General features: G+C 40.8%; 1 protein-coding gene across 5 annotated transcripts in view; it reads right to left on the reverse strand.

The window, feature by feature from the left end:
• LOC103566190 (zinc finger protein 782-like) overlaps positions 1-15,667 on the reverse strand; it is a 66,917-nt gene that overhangs the window by 25,896 nt on the left and 25,354 nt on the right. The window contains exons 1-5 of one of the 5 annotated variants that reach the window (XM_070589846.1): positions 14,698-14,827; positions 13,120-13,347; positions 12,652-12,745; positions 12,174-12,320; positions 8,103-8,229 (exon numbers count right to left, since the gene is read on the reverse strand). In XM_070589846.1, coding sequence (XP_070445947.1) covers positions 8,103-8,229; positions 12,174-12,185 — 139 coding nt within the window. In that variant the 5' untranslated portion in view covers positions 12,186-12,320; positions 12,652-12,745; positions 13,120-13,347; positions 14,698-14,827. Of the gene's footprint in view, positions 1-8,102; positions 8,255-12,173; positions 12,321-12,651; positions 12,746-13,119; positions 13,348-14,697; positions 15,052-15,667 lie in introns of those variants that run through there. The other 4 variants (XM_070589847.1, XM_070589844.1, XM_070589848.1 and 1 more) reach the window with 4 other exon arrangements.

Below are 15,667 nucleotides of genomic sequence, written 5' to 3' on the forward strand. Positions count from 1 at the left end.
CTTAGCAGAATGGAAGGGACAGAGGAATCAGTGAACTCGAAGACAATAATAGCCATTACCTAAACTGAACAACAGAAAGAAAAGAGACCGAATGCAAGAAAAAAAAGAGCAGACCCTTTATCTGTCAAAGTTCTCCAGAGAAACAGAATCAATAGGGGGTATATACAGAGAGAAAAGCTTATTTGAAGGAATTGGCTCATGTCATTGTGGGAACAAGTCTGAAACCTGCAGGATGAGCCAGCAGCCCAGAGACCCAGGGAAGAATTGACGTTGCAGTCTTGAGTCCAAAAACAGTCCAAAATTCCTTCCTTCTATGGGGATCTCAGTCTTTCCCCTTAAGGCCTTCAACAGATTAGGATAAAGCCCAACCACAGCATGAAGGGTAATCTAATTACTCAAAGTCTACTTCTTCAGTTTTACCTTTTTTTTAATTCTTTACTTAAAGATTTAAATACTAATCACATCTAAAAAATACCTCACAGCAGCATTTAAACTTGGTCCAACCGAATAATTGGGTACCAAAGCTTTGCCAAGCTGACACACAAAATTAATCACCAGAGTCTCAGGAAGAAAGAAGACTATTAACAAACATTCAGGTTATCAGAGTCCAGAAGGAGAGAAGAGAGTGAGGCTAAAAAATATTTAAAGAAATAATGGCTGAAATTTCCCCCAATTTGGCAAAAGCAGCTATGTGTTATAGTAATCCCACAGATGCAGAATGCATCTTCATCAATGACAGCTGGGAGATCAAGACTGATGACTCTACACACGCACCAAGAAGACATGAAAAGACTTATTACTCACATATCGAGGCTTTCTGAGGAGAGCAGGGCAGGCAGCAAAGTCATTCTGAAAATGGTCTGAGCAAAGAGGCAGTGGCCCTGAGTTTTACTATGGTTAGAAGGTGGGGCCAAGGTGAGGGTTTTTGCGTGCAAGCTGGGGTGTGCATGGTTTGAACTTCCCCATTGGTGCCAAGGAAGGACACACATAGCTTTCTTATCAGCTTGCCCCAGATATGAGGAAGAAGTGGAAGGGGGAGGTAGGGCTTGAGAGCTGTCAGCAGTCACATATCAAAAATGAAGTCAGACTCTAGTACAATTCACCCCTGCTGTTTGAAATGTGCCGTTTCGCTTCATTTGATTTGAACTGATGAGCACTCTATGAAGACTGCCACCTGAGGCTGTAAAGAAAGTAAAAGTTTTTTTAGGAGCCCAGTGTTGTGTATTCTGAGAAATTGAATAATTGCTTTGGTCTACTGATGATGTGTGGAATTCCAAAGGAGATGCAGAGTGTCTTGGTGATCCCTTGTATTATGGTTTTAGTATGGCAGACACGTGTAACCTTGATTTATATTTTTGGGTATATATGAGGAAAGAAATTTCCAGAGTCCTTTACCCCAAAGGGGCCTACCCTGGACCAGGAATCATGGCTGTCTTTGGTTGAACCAGCCAGCCAGGTCATTGGCAATGGCCGAAGTTCGGTAAAACTGTGCAGATGGGGCAGGTTGTTGGCCAGGGCAGCCTCCAATGCTAAGATGACTTTTTAAAATGTGGCCAATTGTACTGATTCTTAGATCCCATTCTTGATCACTGATATCCCAGTTAAAGGATGAAAAGTAGGAGTTCCTCAGCAAATTCCATTATGTGGCACAGTGGTGCTGTCACGTGCAGTGTACAAACTCCTTTTGCTGTTCACTCAGTTGATCCCAAGAGGTTCCCTAGGTAGTCAAGGGGTCTGAAAGGACAATCTCCGCCAGCACTGAAGCATCTCGTAAGGGACTGAGGACAGGGAAGGCCACCTCCTCTTGTACATGGGATATGCCAGAGAGGCCATGTTTGTATCCATCCTGTAAATACCACTTCCATTTCATCAAGGAGGCCTGAGTGGCCTGGCCAAATCTGAGGGATGCTGCTTCTATGACTCAAGGTGTAATGAGCAGCTGGGTACTGAGGGTCACAGGCTCAGAGCCTGTGAAAGTCTCCACTTCCAAAACAGCCAAGTATAAAGTCCACAAATGCTGCTCTAACGGTATTAACACAGGGCCAAAGAAGGCAGTTTCTTGCATCAGAAGCTCACGGGCATTTCACGGTACGTATGGTGGTCCAGAAAGTCTAAAAGGCTTGAGAAAGGGTTGCTAAAACCTCTACAGCAAGAGTCTCTCGGGGACACTAACAGGGGTGCCTTTTACATTACAGTTCAGATGGATTCTAGAGCCTTTTCTTGTAGGGGACCCCATTCAAAGTAGAATAATTTGTGACTAATATTATAAATGAGCTTAAGTAAAATTTGTTAAGAGGAACATGTTATCATCAGAACCAAAAAAACTAAAGATATTGGGCTCTTTTTAATGTTGAGTGCGTGGAGAGTGCCAAGAGCTGTTTTATGAGTGCCAGGAATAGAGCATTCCTTAAATTAAGCAAATAATTCACAGGCATTTAACTGAGATGGTGGGGCTTTGTGCTAAGTGTAGCACAATGGCCCATTCCTTCTTGGGAGCTCTTTTATGAGAATTTGTTATGTCCTGAATGAATGTGTCAAATGAATCTCCTCAGAGGAGGATGTCATCAACGTAATATCATATCTGTGCTCCTGGAGAAAGCTGGATGTGGTTAAGATCTTGCTTGCAAAGATTGTGTGCAATGACCAGAACTGAGGGGGTAGGTTAACTGAGTCTCATTTTGTCAAGCGAATTGATTGTAAGTGCCAAACAATTTTATTATATTACTTGTTGGGTCAGAGGGTCCAGGATCCACTACATCACATTTTAGAACAAGGGATATTATGACCATAGTGAGTTTGGGTAAGCCAATGATCCCAACGGTCAAGGTGAAGCATAACTGTCCTCTCTTTGGTAACTAACAGACTGTGATAATTTATATAAAATGTTAACTCCTAGAGAAACCACTAAAAAAGCTATATAGAAACACCCTCAGAAACACTAGAGACAGATCAAAACGGAACTCTAAAATGTTCAAGTAACCCACATAAAGGCAAAAAAAGAAAGCAAAAAAACAAAAAAGAAAGAGAAGAAAATAATAAACAGCAGATTTAAGCCCTAACATATCAATAATTACATCAAATGCAAATGATCTAAATTACCTTCTGAAAGACAGAAACAGGCAGATGGACTTAAAAACATAATTCAACTACGTACTGTCTACAAGAAGTTCACTTCAAAAGTAAGGATATAGATTAAAAGCAGGACAGAAAAAGATACAGCATGCAAACATTAAAAAAAAAAAACGCTGGAGGAGTTATATTAATTTCAGCCGAAGGAGACCACAGGGCAAAGAATATTGACAGAGACAGAGAAGGACACTACATAACGATTAAAGGAACAATCTACCAAAACGACAGAGCAATACTAAATATGTATATACCAAACAACAGAGCTTCAAAATATATGAAGCAAAAACTAAGAGCACTAAAAGGAGAAACAGATAAATCGATAATTATAGCTAGACCATTCAACACCCTCTTCCAACAACTGATAGAACTAGACAGATAATAAGCAAGGTTACACAACTTAACCAAACCATCAAGCAACATGATCTAACACACATTTACAGAATAGTCCATCCTATAACAGCAAAATAACATTCTTTTCAAGAATCCATAGAACTTGTACCAAGATAGACAATATCCTGGACCATTAAAAAAAAAAAGTTCAGGGCTGGCCCAGTGGCACAGTGGTTAAGTTCACATGCTCCACTTCAGTGGCCTGGGATTCGCGGGTTTGGATCCCAGGCGCAGATCTACACACCACACTCATCAAGCCACATACAAAAAATAGAGGAAGACTGGCACAAACGTTAGCTCAGGGAAATCTTCCTCACAAAAAAAAAAGAAAGCTTAATAGAATTGAAATAAAGTATGTTCTCTAACCACAATGAAATCAAACTAAAAATCAATAAAAGGTACAGAAAAATCTCCAAATACTTTGAAATTAAAGAGCACATTTCTAAATAATCCTTTCAAGAGGAAGTCTCAAGGGAAATCAAGAAAATACACTGAACAAAATGAAATGAAAATGACATATCAAAATTTGTGGGATGCAGCTAAAACAGTGCTGAGATGGAAACATATCCCACTAAATCCTGACAAGAGAAAACAGGAAAGGTCTCAAGTCAATAATCAAGCCTTCATCTCCATTAGGAAAAGAAGAGCAAAGTAAGGCTCAAATAAGGAGGAAGGAAATTAATCCCCAGGCATGATAAAAATCCCTAAGAAAACTAGGAATTTCCTCAACTTGATAAAGAACGCCTATAAAAAACATATAATTAATATAGTTAATAGTCAAAGACTGAATGCTCTCCCCCTAAAAGTGGGAACGAGACAGAGACAGGATGCCTGTTCTCACCACTGTTACTCAACATAGTAACCTTAAAGAGATTACTCTGAGTGAAATAAGCCATACACAGAAAGATAAATATGGTATTTATCTGGAGATAAATGGTGGTAATGGATGTACAACATATGAGTATATTTAATGCTACAGAACTCTGCACTTAAAAATCATTATAATGGTAAATTTTATGTTGGGTATATTTTACCACAAAAAAAGATAACCCAAAATACATTAAAGCTAATAAAGAAATTTCATCTTTTTTTTTTTTTGAGGAAGATTAGCCCTGAGCTAACATCTGCTGCCAATCCTCCTCTTTTTGCTGAGGCAGACTGGCCCTGAGCTAACATCCATGCCCATCTTCCTCTACTTTATATGTGGGATGCCTACCACAGCACGGCTTGCCAAGCAGTACTATGTCCACACCCAGGATCCAAACCAGCGAATCCCGGGCACCAAAGAGGTAGAATGTGCACACTTAGCCGCTGCACCACCAGGCCAGCTCCAGAAATTTCACTCTTAATGAAAACCTCCCCACAAAAAAACTCCAAGTTCAGACTGCTTCCACGGTGAATTCTCTAAATATTTAAGGAAGAAATAATATCAATTCTATCCAAACTCTTCTGGAAAACAGGAGAAATGGTTCAACTCACTTTATAAGACAAGTATTATCATGATACCAAATCCTTGAGGGGACATTACAATAAACATACAAATATCCTTTAAAAAGATATGTGCAAAAATCCTTAAAATGTTAATGAACCAAATCCAAAAATACAATAAAGTATGAACAAGTAGGGTTCATCCCAGGAATTCAAGGTTGGTTGAACATTCAAAAATTAATGTAATTCAAAATATTAACCGAACAAAAAAGAAAAACCATGTGATTATCTCAAAAGATAAAGAAAGAACATCTGATGATGATGATTACCAATTATCAATAATTAAAAAAAACACTTTCAGGTCCACCCCCAGTGGCCTAGTGGTTAAGCCTGGTGCACTCCACTTCAGTGGCCTGGGTTCAGTTCCCGGGTTCGGACCTACACCATTCATCTGTTAGCGGCCATGCTGTGGCAGCAGCTCACACACACAAAAAAAGAGGAAGGTTGGCAACAGATGTTAGCTCAGGGTGAATCTCTCTCGCAAAAACAAACAAACAAACAAACAACTTCCAGCAGATTAGGGAACTTCCTCAAACTGATCACGGGCAGCTATAAAAAACCTACAATTAATTTAGTTAATTAATTATGTCATGGTGAAGAAGGGATGCTTTACCTCTAAGATTAGAAACAAGAGTATCTTCTCTCACCACTTGTGTTCATTGTTATTACAGTCACATGCCGCATAATGAATATTCCGTCAATGATGGACCGCATATACAATGGTGGTCCCATAACATTAGTACCATATAGCCTAGGTGCGCAGTAGGCTATACTACTCAGGTTTGTGTAAGTACACTATGGTGTTTGCACAACCATGAAATTGCCTAACAACACATTTCTCTGAAATGTGTCTCCCTCATTAAGCAACAAATGATTGGATTGATGGTCCTAGCCAGTTATTAAAGAAAAAGAAATAAAAGGCATATAGTTTAGAAATGAAGAAGTAACATCTTTATTCACAGATAATTGTGTATGTAAAACATCCTTGGGAATCTGCTAAAATAAATAAGACTAGCAAAGTTACAAAACATAACATCAATATACATAAGTCAATTGGATTTCTATGTACTTCCAAGAAACAATTAGAAATTGAAATTGTAAAATATGTGCCATTTATATCATCATCAAAATCACAGGATATATCTAAACAAAATATATGTAAAACATATACACTGAAAGCTACAAATCATTGAAAAGAAAAATTAAAGTGCGAGAGATCATTTTAATTGGATCAGAAGCAGCAATATTGTTAAGATGTAAATTGTCCCCAGACTATTCTAAAAACTCAGAACAAACTCAACCAGAATTCCAAGCAAAGTTTTTAAGAAATTGACAAGAAATTCTAAAATTTATATGGAAATGACAAAGAATGTATAATAATCAAAATAATTCTTAAGTGAAAAACATATTTGGAGGACTAAATCTTCCTTATTTAACAACTTCCCACAAAGCTACATAATCAAGGTGTGTTACAGACATGCAGATCCATTAAACAGAATAGAGTCCAGACACAGAACTACAAGATACATGGTCAACTTGTTTTTGACAAAGTTGCCAAGGTACTTCAATTGAAAAATAATCTGGGGCCGGCCTGGTGGCACAGCGGTTAAGTTCGCACCTTCCGCTTCTAGGCAGCCTGGGGTTCACCAGTTCGGATTTCGGGTGCGAACATGGCACCACATGGCAAAAGCCATGCTGTGGTAGGCGTTCCATGTATAAAGTAGAGGAAGACGGGCATGGATGTTAGCTCAGGGCCAGTCTTCCTCAGCAAAAAGAGGAGGATTGACGGTAGTTACCTTAGGGCTAATATTCCTCAAAAAAAAAAAAAGAAAAATAATAATCCTTCCAGCAAATGCTGTCGATATAACTACACACAGAGATGCAAAAAATGAACCACAACCCTTATTTCACATCATACGGAAAAATTAACTGCCAATGAATCATAAGCCTACACATAAAATTCTAAAACTTCTTCAAGAAAACATAGAAGGAAATTTTAGTGACCGTGGATTAGACAAAAATTTCTTTTGAAAAGACACAAAAACCATGAAATATAAAAGAAAAAACAATGACATATTAAAAAAACAGAAAACTGCTCTTCTAAGACATTGTTAAGAAAATACGAGCAAGCACCAGGAGAGTAGGAAGCAACAAAATATTTATCTGATTATGGTCTTTTATCTAGATTATATATAAAACTCTTTCAACTCACTAAGACCAAAAAAAATTTTTTTTGAATGGTCTAAAGATTTGAACAGACTTCAAAAAAGAAAATAAACAGCACATGAAAAGATGTTCAACTTCATTAATTATCAGGAAAACACAAACTAAAACCCAATAAGATAGAGAGATGCCCACTAGAATCTTTAAAAAAAATAAGACTTACAATACCAAATGTTGGTGAAGATGTGGAGCAACTACAACTATCATGCACTGCTAGGGGGCATGCAAATTGGCTCAGCCACTTTAGAAACATCTCGCAGTTCTTATAAAGTTACCATAAGACCAGTAATATCATATTTCTGGGTATTTACACAAGAAATGAAAACACAAGCCTACACAAAGACCTGAACTTAGACGGCCATAGCAGCTTCATTCCTAACAGCCCAAATAGGAAAAAATCTATGTCTATCAACTGGTATATGGATGACAAATTGCAATATATGCATGCAAAGGAATACTACTTAGGAATAAAAGGAATAACACACACAAAGACGTACGTGACTCTCAAAAACTAAGTGAACAAAGCAAGAAAGAGCAAATGCTGTATGACGTATATAAAATTCTAGAAAGGTAAACTATTGCAACTGAAAGCAGGTCAGTGGTGGATCAGGGCAAGGGAGAGGGATGAGGAAAGAAGAATCACTGCAAAGAGCTACATGGCAACTTTTTGGGGTGACAGAAATATTTTATATCATTATTTTGGTGGTGGTAATCACCTATACACATTTCTGAAACTCATCACATTATATAACGAAAACTATCGACTTTCATTTTCTGTTAATTATACCCCAACACAAGTATTTTAAAAATTAAAAAGGAGAGAGAAAATGGAATTGCATTCTAGAGGGAGTCACATAGTAAGGTCTGCTCACCCACGGAGACCAGGTGGCTGTAGTTCTCCAGCATCACATCTCTGTACAGGGCCCTCTGAGCAGGGCCCAGGTGCCGCCACTCCTCCTGGTTGAACTCCACAGTCACATCCTTGAATGACACTAATGCCTGTAACAGCACATTTCTATTCAATCTGAAGGGTTCAGAAACAGACGATATGGAAAACACTTTTGAAAACTACTTTGTATCATGTTTACTGTGAGAATTTAAAATGAAATTTTAGGGGCCGGCCCCATCGCCAAGTGGTTCAAGTTCCGTGTACTCCGCTTTCGCAGCCCAGGGTTCATGGGATAGGATCCCAGGCTCGGACCTACTCCACTCATCAGCTGATGCTGTGGAGGCATCCCACATACAAAAAATACAGAAGACTGGCACAGATGTTAGCTCAGGGCTAATCTTCCTCAAGCAAAAAAGAAGATTTTAGCTCACAGTGAATCTTCCTCACATAAAAAAATAATAAAAAAATAAATAAATAAAACAAAATTTTGTTAAAACAAAATTTTATGATGGTTACCTATTATGGCCCTATCACTGTCTTACAGTTTGGGGTACTAACATAATTGGTAGAAATATTACTCTTACGCCCTAATGTATTTGTATTTACTTACAAATTATATAATAGACTGTCAGTTAACATATTACTGATTATGTTTAGTGCCTTTTTTTAGATAGTTATTATAACTAGGCTTCCTGTAATCTTTACCTGTACTCCAATGGACTGTTCTGAACTCTTTCTAGGGTACATACACCCATTTGGAGTTCTCTGCTGGGACAAGGGGGAATCAATGAAGAGATATCTGTAAACCCTGGAGGCAGTACACATGATCAGACTTGTCTTTCAGAAGCAATGCTCTGGAAGAAGAGCGGAGGAAGTCTTATGCAGCAAAACAGAAGAGACCAATTTAAGGACCTCGAGGACCCTGTGCCAACTGAAGTCAGTCAGACAGAGAAAGACAAATATTGTATGATCTCTCTTATATGTGGAATCTAAAACAAAAAAAACTAAGCTTATAGATATAGAGAACGGATTGGTGGTTACCAGAGGCAAGGTGGCAGGGAGGAATGGGTGAACTATTTTGGGTATTTTTAGTTTAAATAAACTGAATCAAAAAAAGAAAAAAATGAGACAACCTATATTAAAGTAAAGCAATGGGGATGAAGAACGGGAAACTGACCCCTTATAAGAGAAAGGAACAAAATTTCGATCATTATTTTTTTGTACAGCTGTATCGAGAGAAGCTGCATGAGCAACTGGGTAAATAGTGATGCCACTGCGAGATAATAAAAAAATATATATATATCTATATATACACATATATATATACACATAGGTCTCTGCCCCTAGTTCCTGACTAGAGCTCCTAAAACCCTTGTAAATTCCTAAGTGATAAGAGCACTAACAGCATCTTCTGTTCTAGTGAGCCAATTCTGATAGGCTCCCGAATGGGGGCTGGTCACCAAAATACCAAGCCATAATTAGAAGCTTGGAATTTTTAGCCCTGCCCCGGCTTTTCTAGAGAGGAGAGAGGAGTCTGAAATAGAGTTAATCATTGATCATGCCCATGTGATGAATCCTTCATAAAAATCCCAAAAGTACGGGATTTGAAGAGCTTCCAGGTTGGTGAACACAACTGTCTATCAGGTGGGCAATGCACCCAACTCCATGGGGACAGAAGTCCTGCACTTGGGACCCTCCCAGACCTCTCTCTATATATCTCTTCATCTGGTTGTCCATCTGTATCCTGTATCATATCCTTTACTAAACTGGTAAACTTAAGTGTTTCCCTGAGCTCTGTGAGCCGCTCTAACAATTAATCGAACCCAAGGAGGGAGTCATGGGAACCTTAGATTTACAGTCATAAAAAGATTTATATGTCAGAATCACAGGACAACTTGGACTTGCAACTGGCATCTGAAGTGGAGTAAGAGCAGTATCGTGAGTCTGAGCCCTTAACCTATGGGATCTGATGCTATCTCCAGGTAGATGGTGTCAGAATTGAGCTAAATTGTAGGACACCTAGCTGGTGTTGCAGAGAATCGCTTGGTGGGGGCAAAAACACACACTTTCGGTGATCAGAAGTGTCAGAAGTATTCTGCATGAACAGTAAAGGAGACATACAGGAGGGAAGACTACTGGGTTTTCTAACTCAGCCACACACTGAGATTAGAAGAACAAAAGTAAGGTAACGGGCAAACATTCTTCATTTGCATTCAAAGTTATCTGTGAACATACACATGGAACTATACACTTCACTGCTGGTTGCATGATTTTGGAACACAAAAAGGAGGTCTAAAATTGATGTACAGAGTCATTGCGATCACACACAAAATCAGAGCTCAATCTGAAGACAGAAAAGTGGATTCTAAAACTTATATGAAGAGGGAAAGGACTTAGAATATCCAACACAATTATGGAAAAAGAACAAGGTTTGGAGATTCACATTACTGATTTCAATATTTATTTTAAAGGAACAGTAAGCAAGGCAGTATGGTATTAGCAAAAGGACTGACATAGATCAACAGAAGAGAATACTGACTCCAGAAACAACTACAAACAACACAAAGTCAAATAGTTCCCAGCAGAGGTGCCAATGCAGTTCAGTGGAGAAGGTAGGTTCTTTCCTACAAATGTTGTTGGAACTATCAGACATACACAAGCAAAACTAAATAAACAATCTTGATCTATAACTCATACCACAAATAAAAAATTAACTCAAAATGATGACAGACCTGTAATTATAAAACATAAAAATATGAAAGGAAATCTTTGTGACCTTGGTTTAGAGGAAGATTTTTTTACATACGACCAAAAAAGCATAACTAGCAAAAGAAAAAGATTAAAAATTTTGAAAACTTGATCAATTAAATACTTATGTTCTTTGAAAGACACATGGTGAGAGAAAAACACAGCAGAGATCTACTGATTTGACGCTCAAATCTTCACACAAAAATCCCCCCACAAATAACAGGTAATTTTTCTTATATAAATTACAGGGAGAAAAACGTTAAGCAAAGAAAAAAGGAGCAGGAATGTGTCCCATTCTTTTTGTGAGGTTAAAACCAAAAACCAAAATTGGATAGGAACACAGGAAAAGGAAATTACAGGCTCACATAACTTGTGATATAGAAATAAATAAGTACTAGCAGAAAGACCCCAGTCAACATATATACAAAGCAACTCATCAGCAAGCAGGGTGTATACAGAAAATCAACAATAAATTAATATCAGAAAATTCATTATGCTACTCACAATATTTACAGATTAAAGGAAATAAGCCATGTCTCTATTTCAACAGATACATACTAAGTGTTCCCGGACCCATTGCAACGTGAGTGTGGAGGCTTCCCCACATCAGTGAGCAGTTCTCAGACGCCAGCCAGCGGGGTGTCTAATGATTCAGCTCAATTCTGATGCTACTTACCTGGAGAGAGACCCAGATTCCACAGGTAAAGGACTCAGTCCCACAAGACCACTCTCCACCTCAGATGCTAGCTGCAAGCCCTGTGCTTCCGACCAACAGGCTACAAACTGGGGGTTCCAACAACCCCCTCCAACTCAGGATGCCAATCGCAAGTCCAGGTTGTTACCTGCACTTCTGACCAACAGGCTATAAATGACAGGTTCCCATGACCCTCTCCTGTGGTTCAATTAACCTACTAGAATGGTTCACTGAACTCGAGAAAACCATTTACTCACTAGACTACTGATTTATTACAAAGGATACTGAAGGATACAAATCAAAAGCCAGATGAAAAGATACATAAGGACAAGGTCTCGAACAGCTTCTGTCCTCATGGAGCATGGGGCCCAGTAGGGTGGCACGTAGCTCTCTCCAAACACAAGGGCCAAAGAGCTGTCCTCTTGGGTTTTTATGGAGGCTTCAGTACATAGTCATGATCCACTGAGTCACTGCTCATTGGCAATAGATTCAACCTCAAGCCCCCTCCTCTCTCTAGAAATCAGGGCTGGGACTGAAAGTTCCAATCCTCTGATCACATGGCTGCTTCTCCTGGCAACCAGCGCCGCTCCTTGGGTGGGGCCCAAAAGTCACCTTCATTAACATAAACAAGACTCCTGTTTCACTTTTGCGGCTCTGAGGAGATTTCAGGAACTGAGAACAAGAGACCAAATACTGTAACAAACGATGTTCCCGTTGCTCCTATGGCTCAGGAAATTCCACAAGTTTCACCAAATATATCTGCGAAATATGATTCAGTCATGTGAATGACCAAATATATGTATTCCTTATAAATCATAATATTGCAAGACAGAAAAAGTACTCAACATAATTCAATGCACCTTCCTGACTAAACTGAAATCTAAGCAAACTGATAACTGCAGGGAATATACTTATTAAACAAGGGTTACTTACCAAGAACCAAAAGCAAACATCAGAGCTAACGTGGAAGTGTTTATTTTCCCTCAAGCCTGGCTTTATTTCTATTTCTCCTTTTCCATTTAACGTATGGACCCCTATAAACCTCATAAACCCATTACGGTGTGAAGTGGAGAATGAACAAAGAGCTCACCTGAGATGTGTCCATTCTGCTGCTCCTGGCAGTGTACAGAACTGTGATGGTTCAGCTGGGAGGCCTGGGGAGGACCAGGCAGAGGCAGCACCACCTATCCACGTAAGATTCAGAAATGGTCATGTGGACTAAAACCCACAGCTTTTCACTGACAAAATATAAACTTTTCCATGGTTAAATGACAATTCAGTTGTTTTTTTTAATGGTTAACAGCAATAACCAACACGAGAATTAGTTACAGTACATAAAGGATAAAGCATCACTCTTTCATTAAAATTAACATAGCAAAATACTTAGGCTACATCACTTAACTATTTTCCTATTAACAGTGCTTACCACTCAAGAGAGAAAATCGACAGAAAGCTCACTAAAAGGAATAGAGTGCTTTAAGGCAAGAATTGTTCATTCATTTTTAACTAAGTTAGTTTCTCAAAAGGTCCTTTTCTTAACATGCTTTTGGTGACTTACCTGTGACGGAGTGCACTGCACTGTGTTTTCCTCCTGGTTCTGTCACACACTGGGTGTGCCTTGACAAGTCACTGAACTGCTCAGGTCCAATTTCTTTAAAGCTTTCAAGAGTCAGAAGTAGATGACCATGGAAGCCCTTCGTGACCCATGACTGTGGGATTCTGTGAGGTCAGGATAAGTCAATAATGTCACGTGTAGGAGCTGACACGTGTGAGAGCAGCACAGCATCTGAAAAGAGTGGAGAATGAAGGGACGGGGGCCATTTAGCAACAGTGGAGACGGAATTTCACCCTTTGGCTGGGTAGACCTTTCCCCACACCTCACTCGCACAGGCTCTCCCAAAGCGGCCTTTCTCAGGCAGCACACCCCTGGGCCACCCCAACTCACCCCCCTCTTCTCAAAGTTGGCCCAAATCTCCCACTATCGCACAGCGCGGTGGCGTCTGGACGTGGCAACATCTCCATAACTGGGCAAGGGGGTCAACTACTGCTTCTGACCATGCAAATTTAGCCCCTGCTCTTTTCTGTGCTTGTTTGCCTCAGCTTTGAATCTTTGGCAAGAACAGTAAGAACAGGAGTGTTCGCTTCCAGGTAAAATTCTTGTTCCTAGAAACCTCCTGATTCCTACATCACAAGAGCTGCTTTGTTCTAAAATAAATTTGTTTCCCAAGATCTGGGACCGGGTCTGGGAAACAAATTCACTTTAGGGCCAAAAACCTGACTCTTGGAATTCACTACAATTTCGAACTGAAAACACAGAGAACCTGCCAGTGCAGGAAGAGCTGCGGGCGTCTGTCTGACCCAAGGACTCTGATGAGACCCCAGAAGTTCCAGAACACACGCGACAGTGGTGAGAGCCCACGCACACTGCCCGGGTTTTCAGGGACAGGTCCCTCTGCTAAGGGCTGCGAAGGCGTAATGCCGGTCCTGGCAGACGTGATATCTAGACGAAGCCTAAGATTTGAAGCACTCTCGCTATTATACTGAAGGTCCCTCCCCGCTAGTTTGCGAGCCGAGCACGTGCCTCCACCAACCCGAGCCTCGGTTCCTTTTTTTCTTTTAACGCTGATGGTCATGCGGACCTCACAGAGCAGCTGTGGGGTTTGCACAAGCCACCCACTAAACGGAACGAAGCGTCTTGCGAACACAGCAGCAGGCGTCACTCAGGCGGCTGTGTTCTTTAGGTGCGAACTGACCTAACTCTCAGAACAACAGCAGCACCGTCCGGTGAGAAAGCGGACTCTCACCCGGGGGCCTTCTGTCGCCCCGCCTGCAGGTACAGGGCCGGGACTGGCCGGGCCTTTCTGGTTCTCCCCGCCGACCCACAGCCCGCGCTTTGCGGCCGCTCACGGTCGCCATTATACACGCCCCCGCCCCGCCCCGGGCTCCTCGCGGGTCGGGCTGCAGGCGGGCGGGCGGGCACGCGACCCCCGCCCCCGACGGGCTGTACAGGCTCCTACACTGCAGAGACCCCCTGAGGGACTCCCGGGACTTCTCGTTTCCTCCTCCCCGGGGACACGTGCACCCGCCATGCTGGTCCCCAAGCCGCCCAGACTCCCCACCACCCGCGCCTTCTCACCTGAGGTACGACCCCTCGGGACTACCCCAGCAATGGAGAGCTGCCCGACCCTCTCCACACAGCCGCCCAGACAGCGGAAGCCGAGGGGCGGGACTAAGGCTGTACATGCGCAGATGGAGCACAGAAAACCCGTTCCCGGGGTGCTGCGCGGCGAGCCGGTTGGGTACAAGACTACATTTCCCATATAACTCCGCGCCCGCTCCTTGCCTAGACTTGGCAGCGTTTCCGGTTTTTTAGACGGTTGGAAGATGTTGACGTTGACCTCTGCTGCGTAGATCGTCTCAGAATCCCCAAATGTTAGGGGTTAAACTTGAAGTCTACCGCCAAATACAATGCGTGGTCCTTGAGCAAATCCTGATTGAATAAACAACAGCTGCCAGAGACATTGAAGACAGCTGGGAAAACTTGAATATGCACTGGGTTTCTCTTCAGTGTAAATATGATACGGAAATCCCATAGGAAAAGCCTACTGGTTTCATAAAGGCAAGCATAGTGAAGTATTTAGGATTGAAATTATATCTTTGTAAGTTAATTCACAAATTTTCAGGAAAAGCAATTAGACAAAGTAAATACAGCAAAGTTGTTTTTCAGCAAGGAAATGGGTATAGATAAATGCACATTTTACCATATTCTAAGTGCTTGAAAATTTTGCAATAAGAGTGGAAAAAAAAGGGGAGGGGATTATGGGTACTACCTCCATCAGTGTACCTTTTAAATGCAAAGCTGCAGAGAGATTTTAAAGTTCATAGAGATATTTCCTAGGAATAAGACTGTGAAATGGTTATAAAACAATTAAAAATGGAGCACAGCAGTACTAAATTAAAAAAATTTACTCTCCTTCACCAAACTCCAGCTAGGCTCCTCTAAGCCTGCTTCTCAACTAGGCCTGTCAACTTCGACCTATAAAGACTTGAACAAAATACTAAAGTTTCTAACAGTCTCATCCCTTCAATGACATTAATCCCCCTTA

The sequence above is a fragment of the Equus przewalskii genome, chromosome 22, assembly GCF_037783145.1.
Source record: "Equus przewalskii isolate Varuska chromosome 22, EquPr2, whole genome shotgun sequence".
Classification (NCBI taxonomy): Eukaryota; Metazoa; Chordata; class Mammalia; order Perissodactyla; family Equidae; genus Equus; species Equus przewalskii.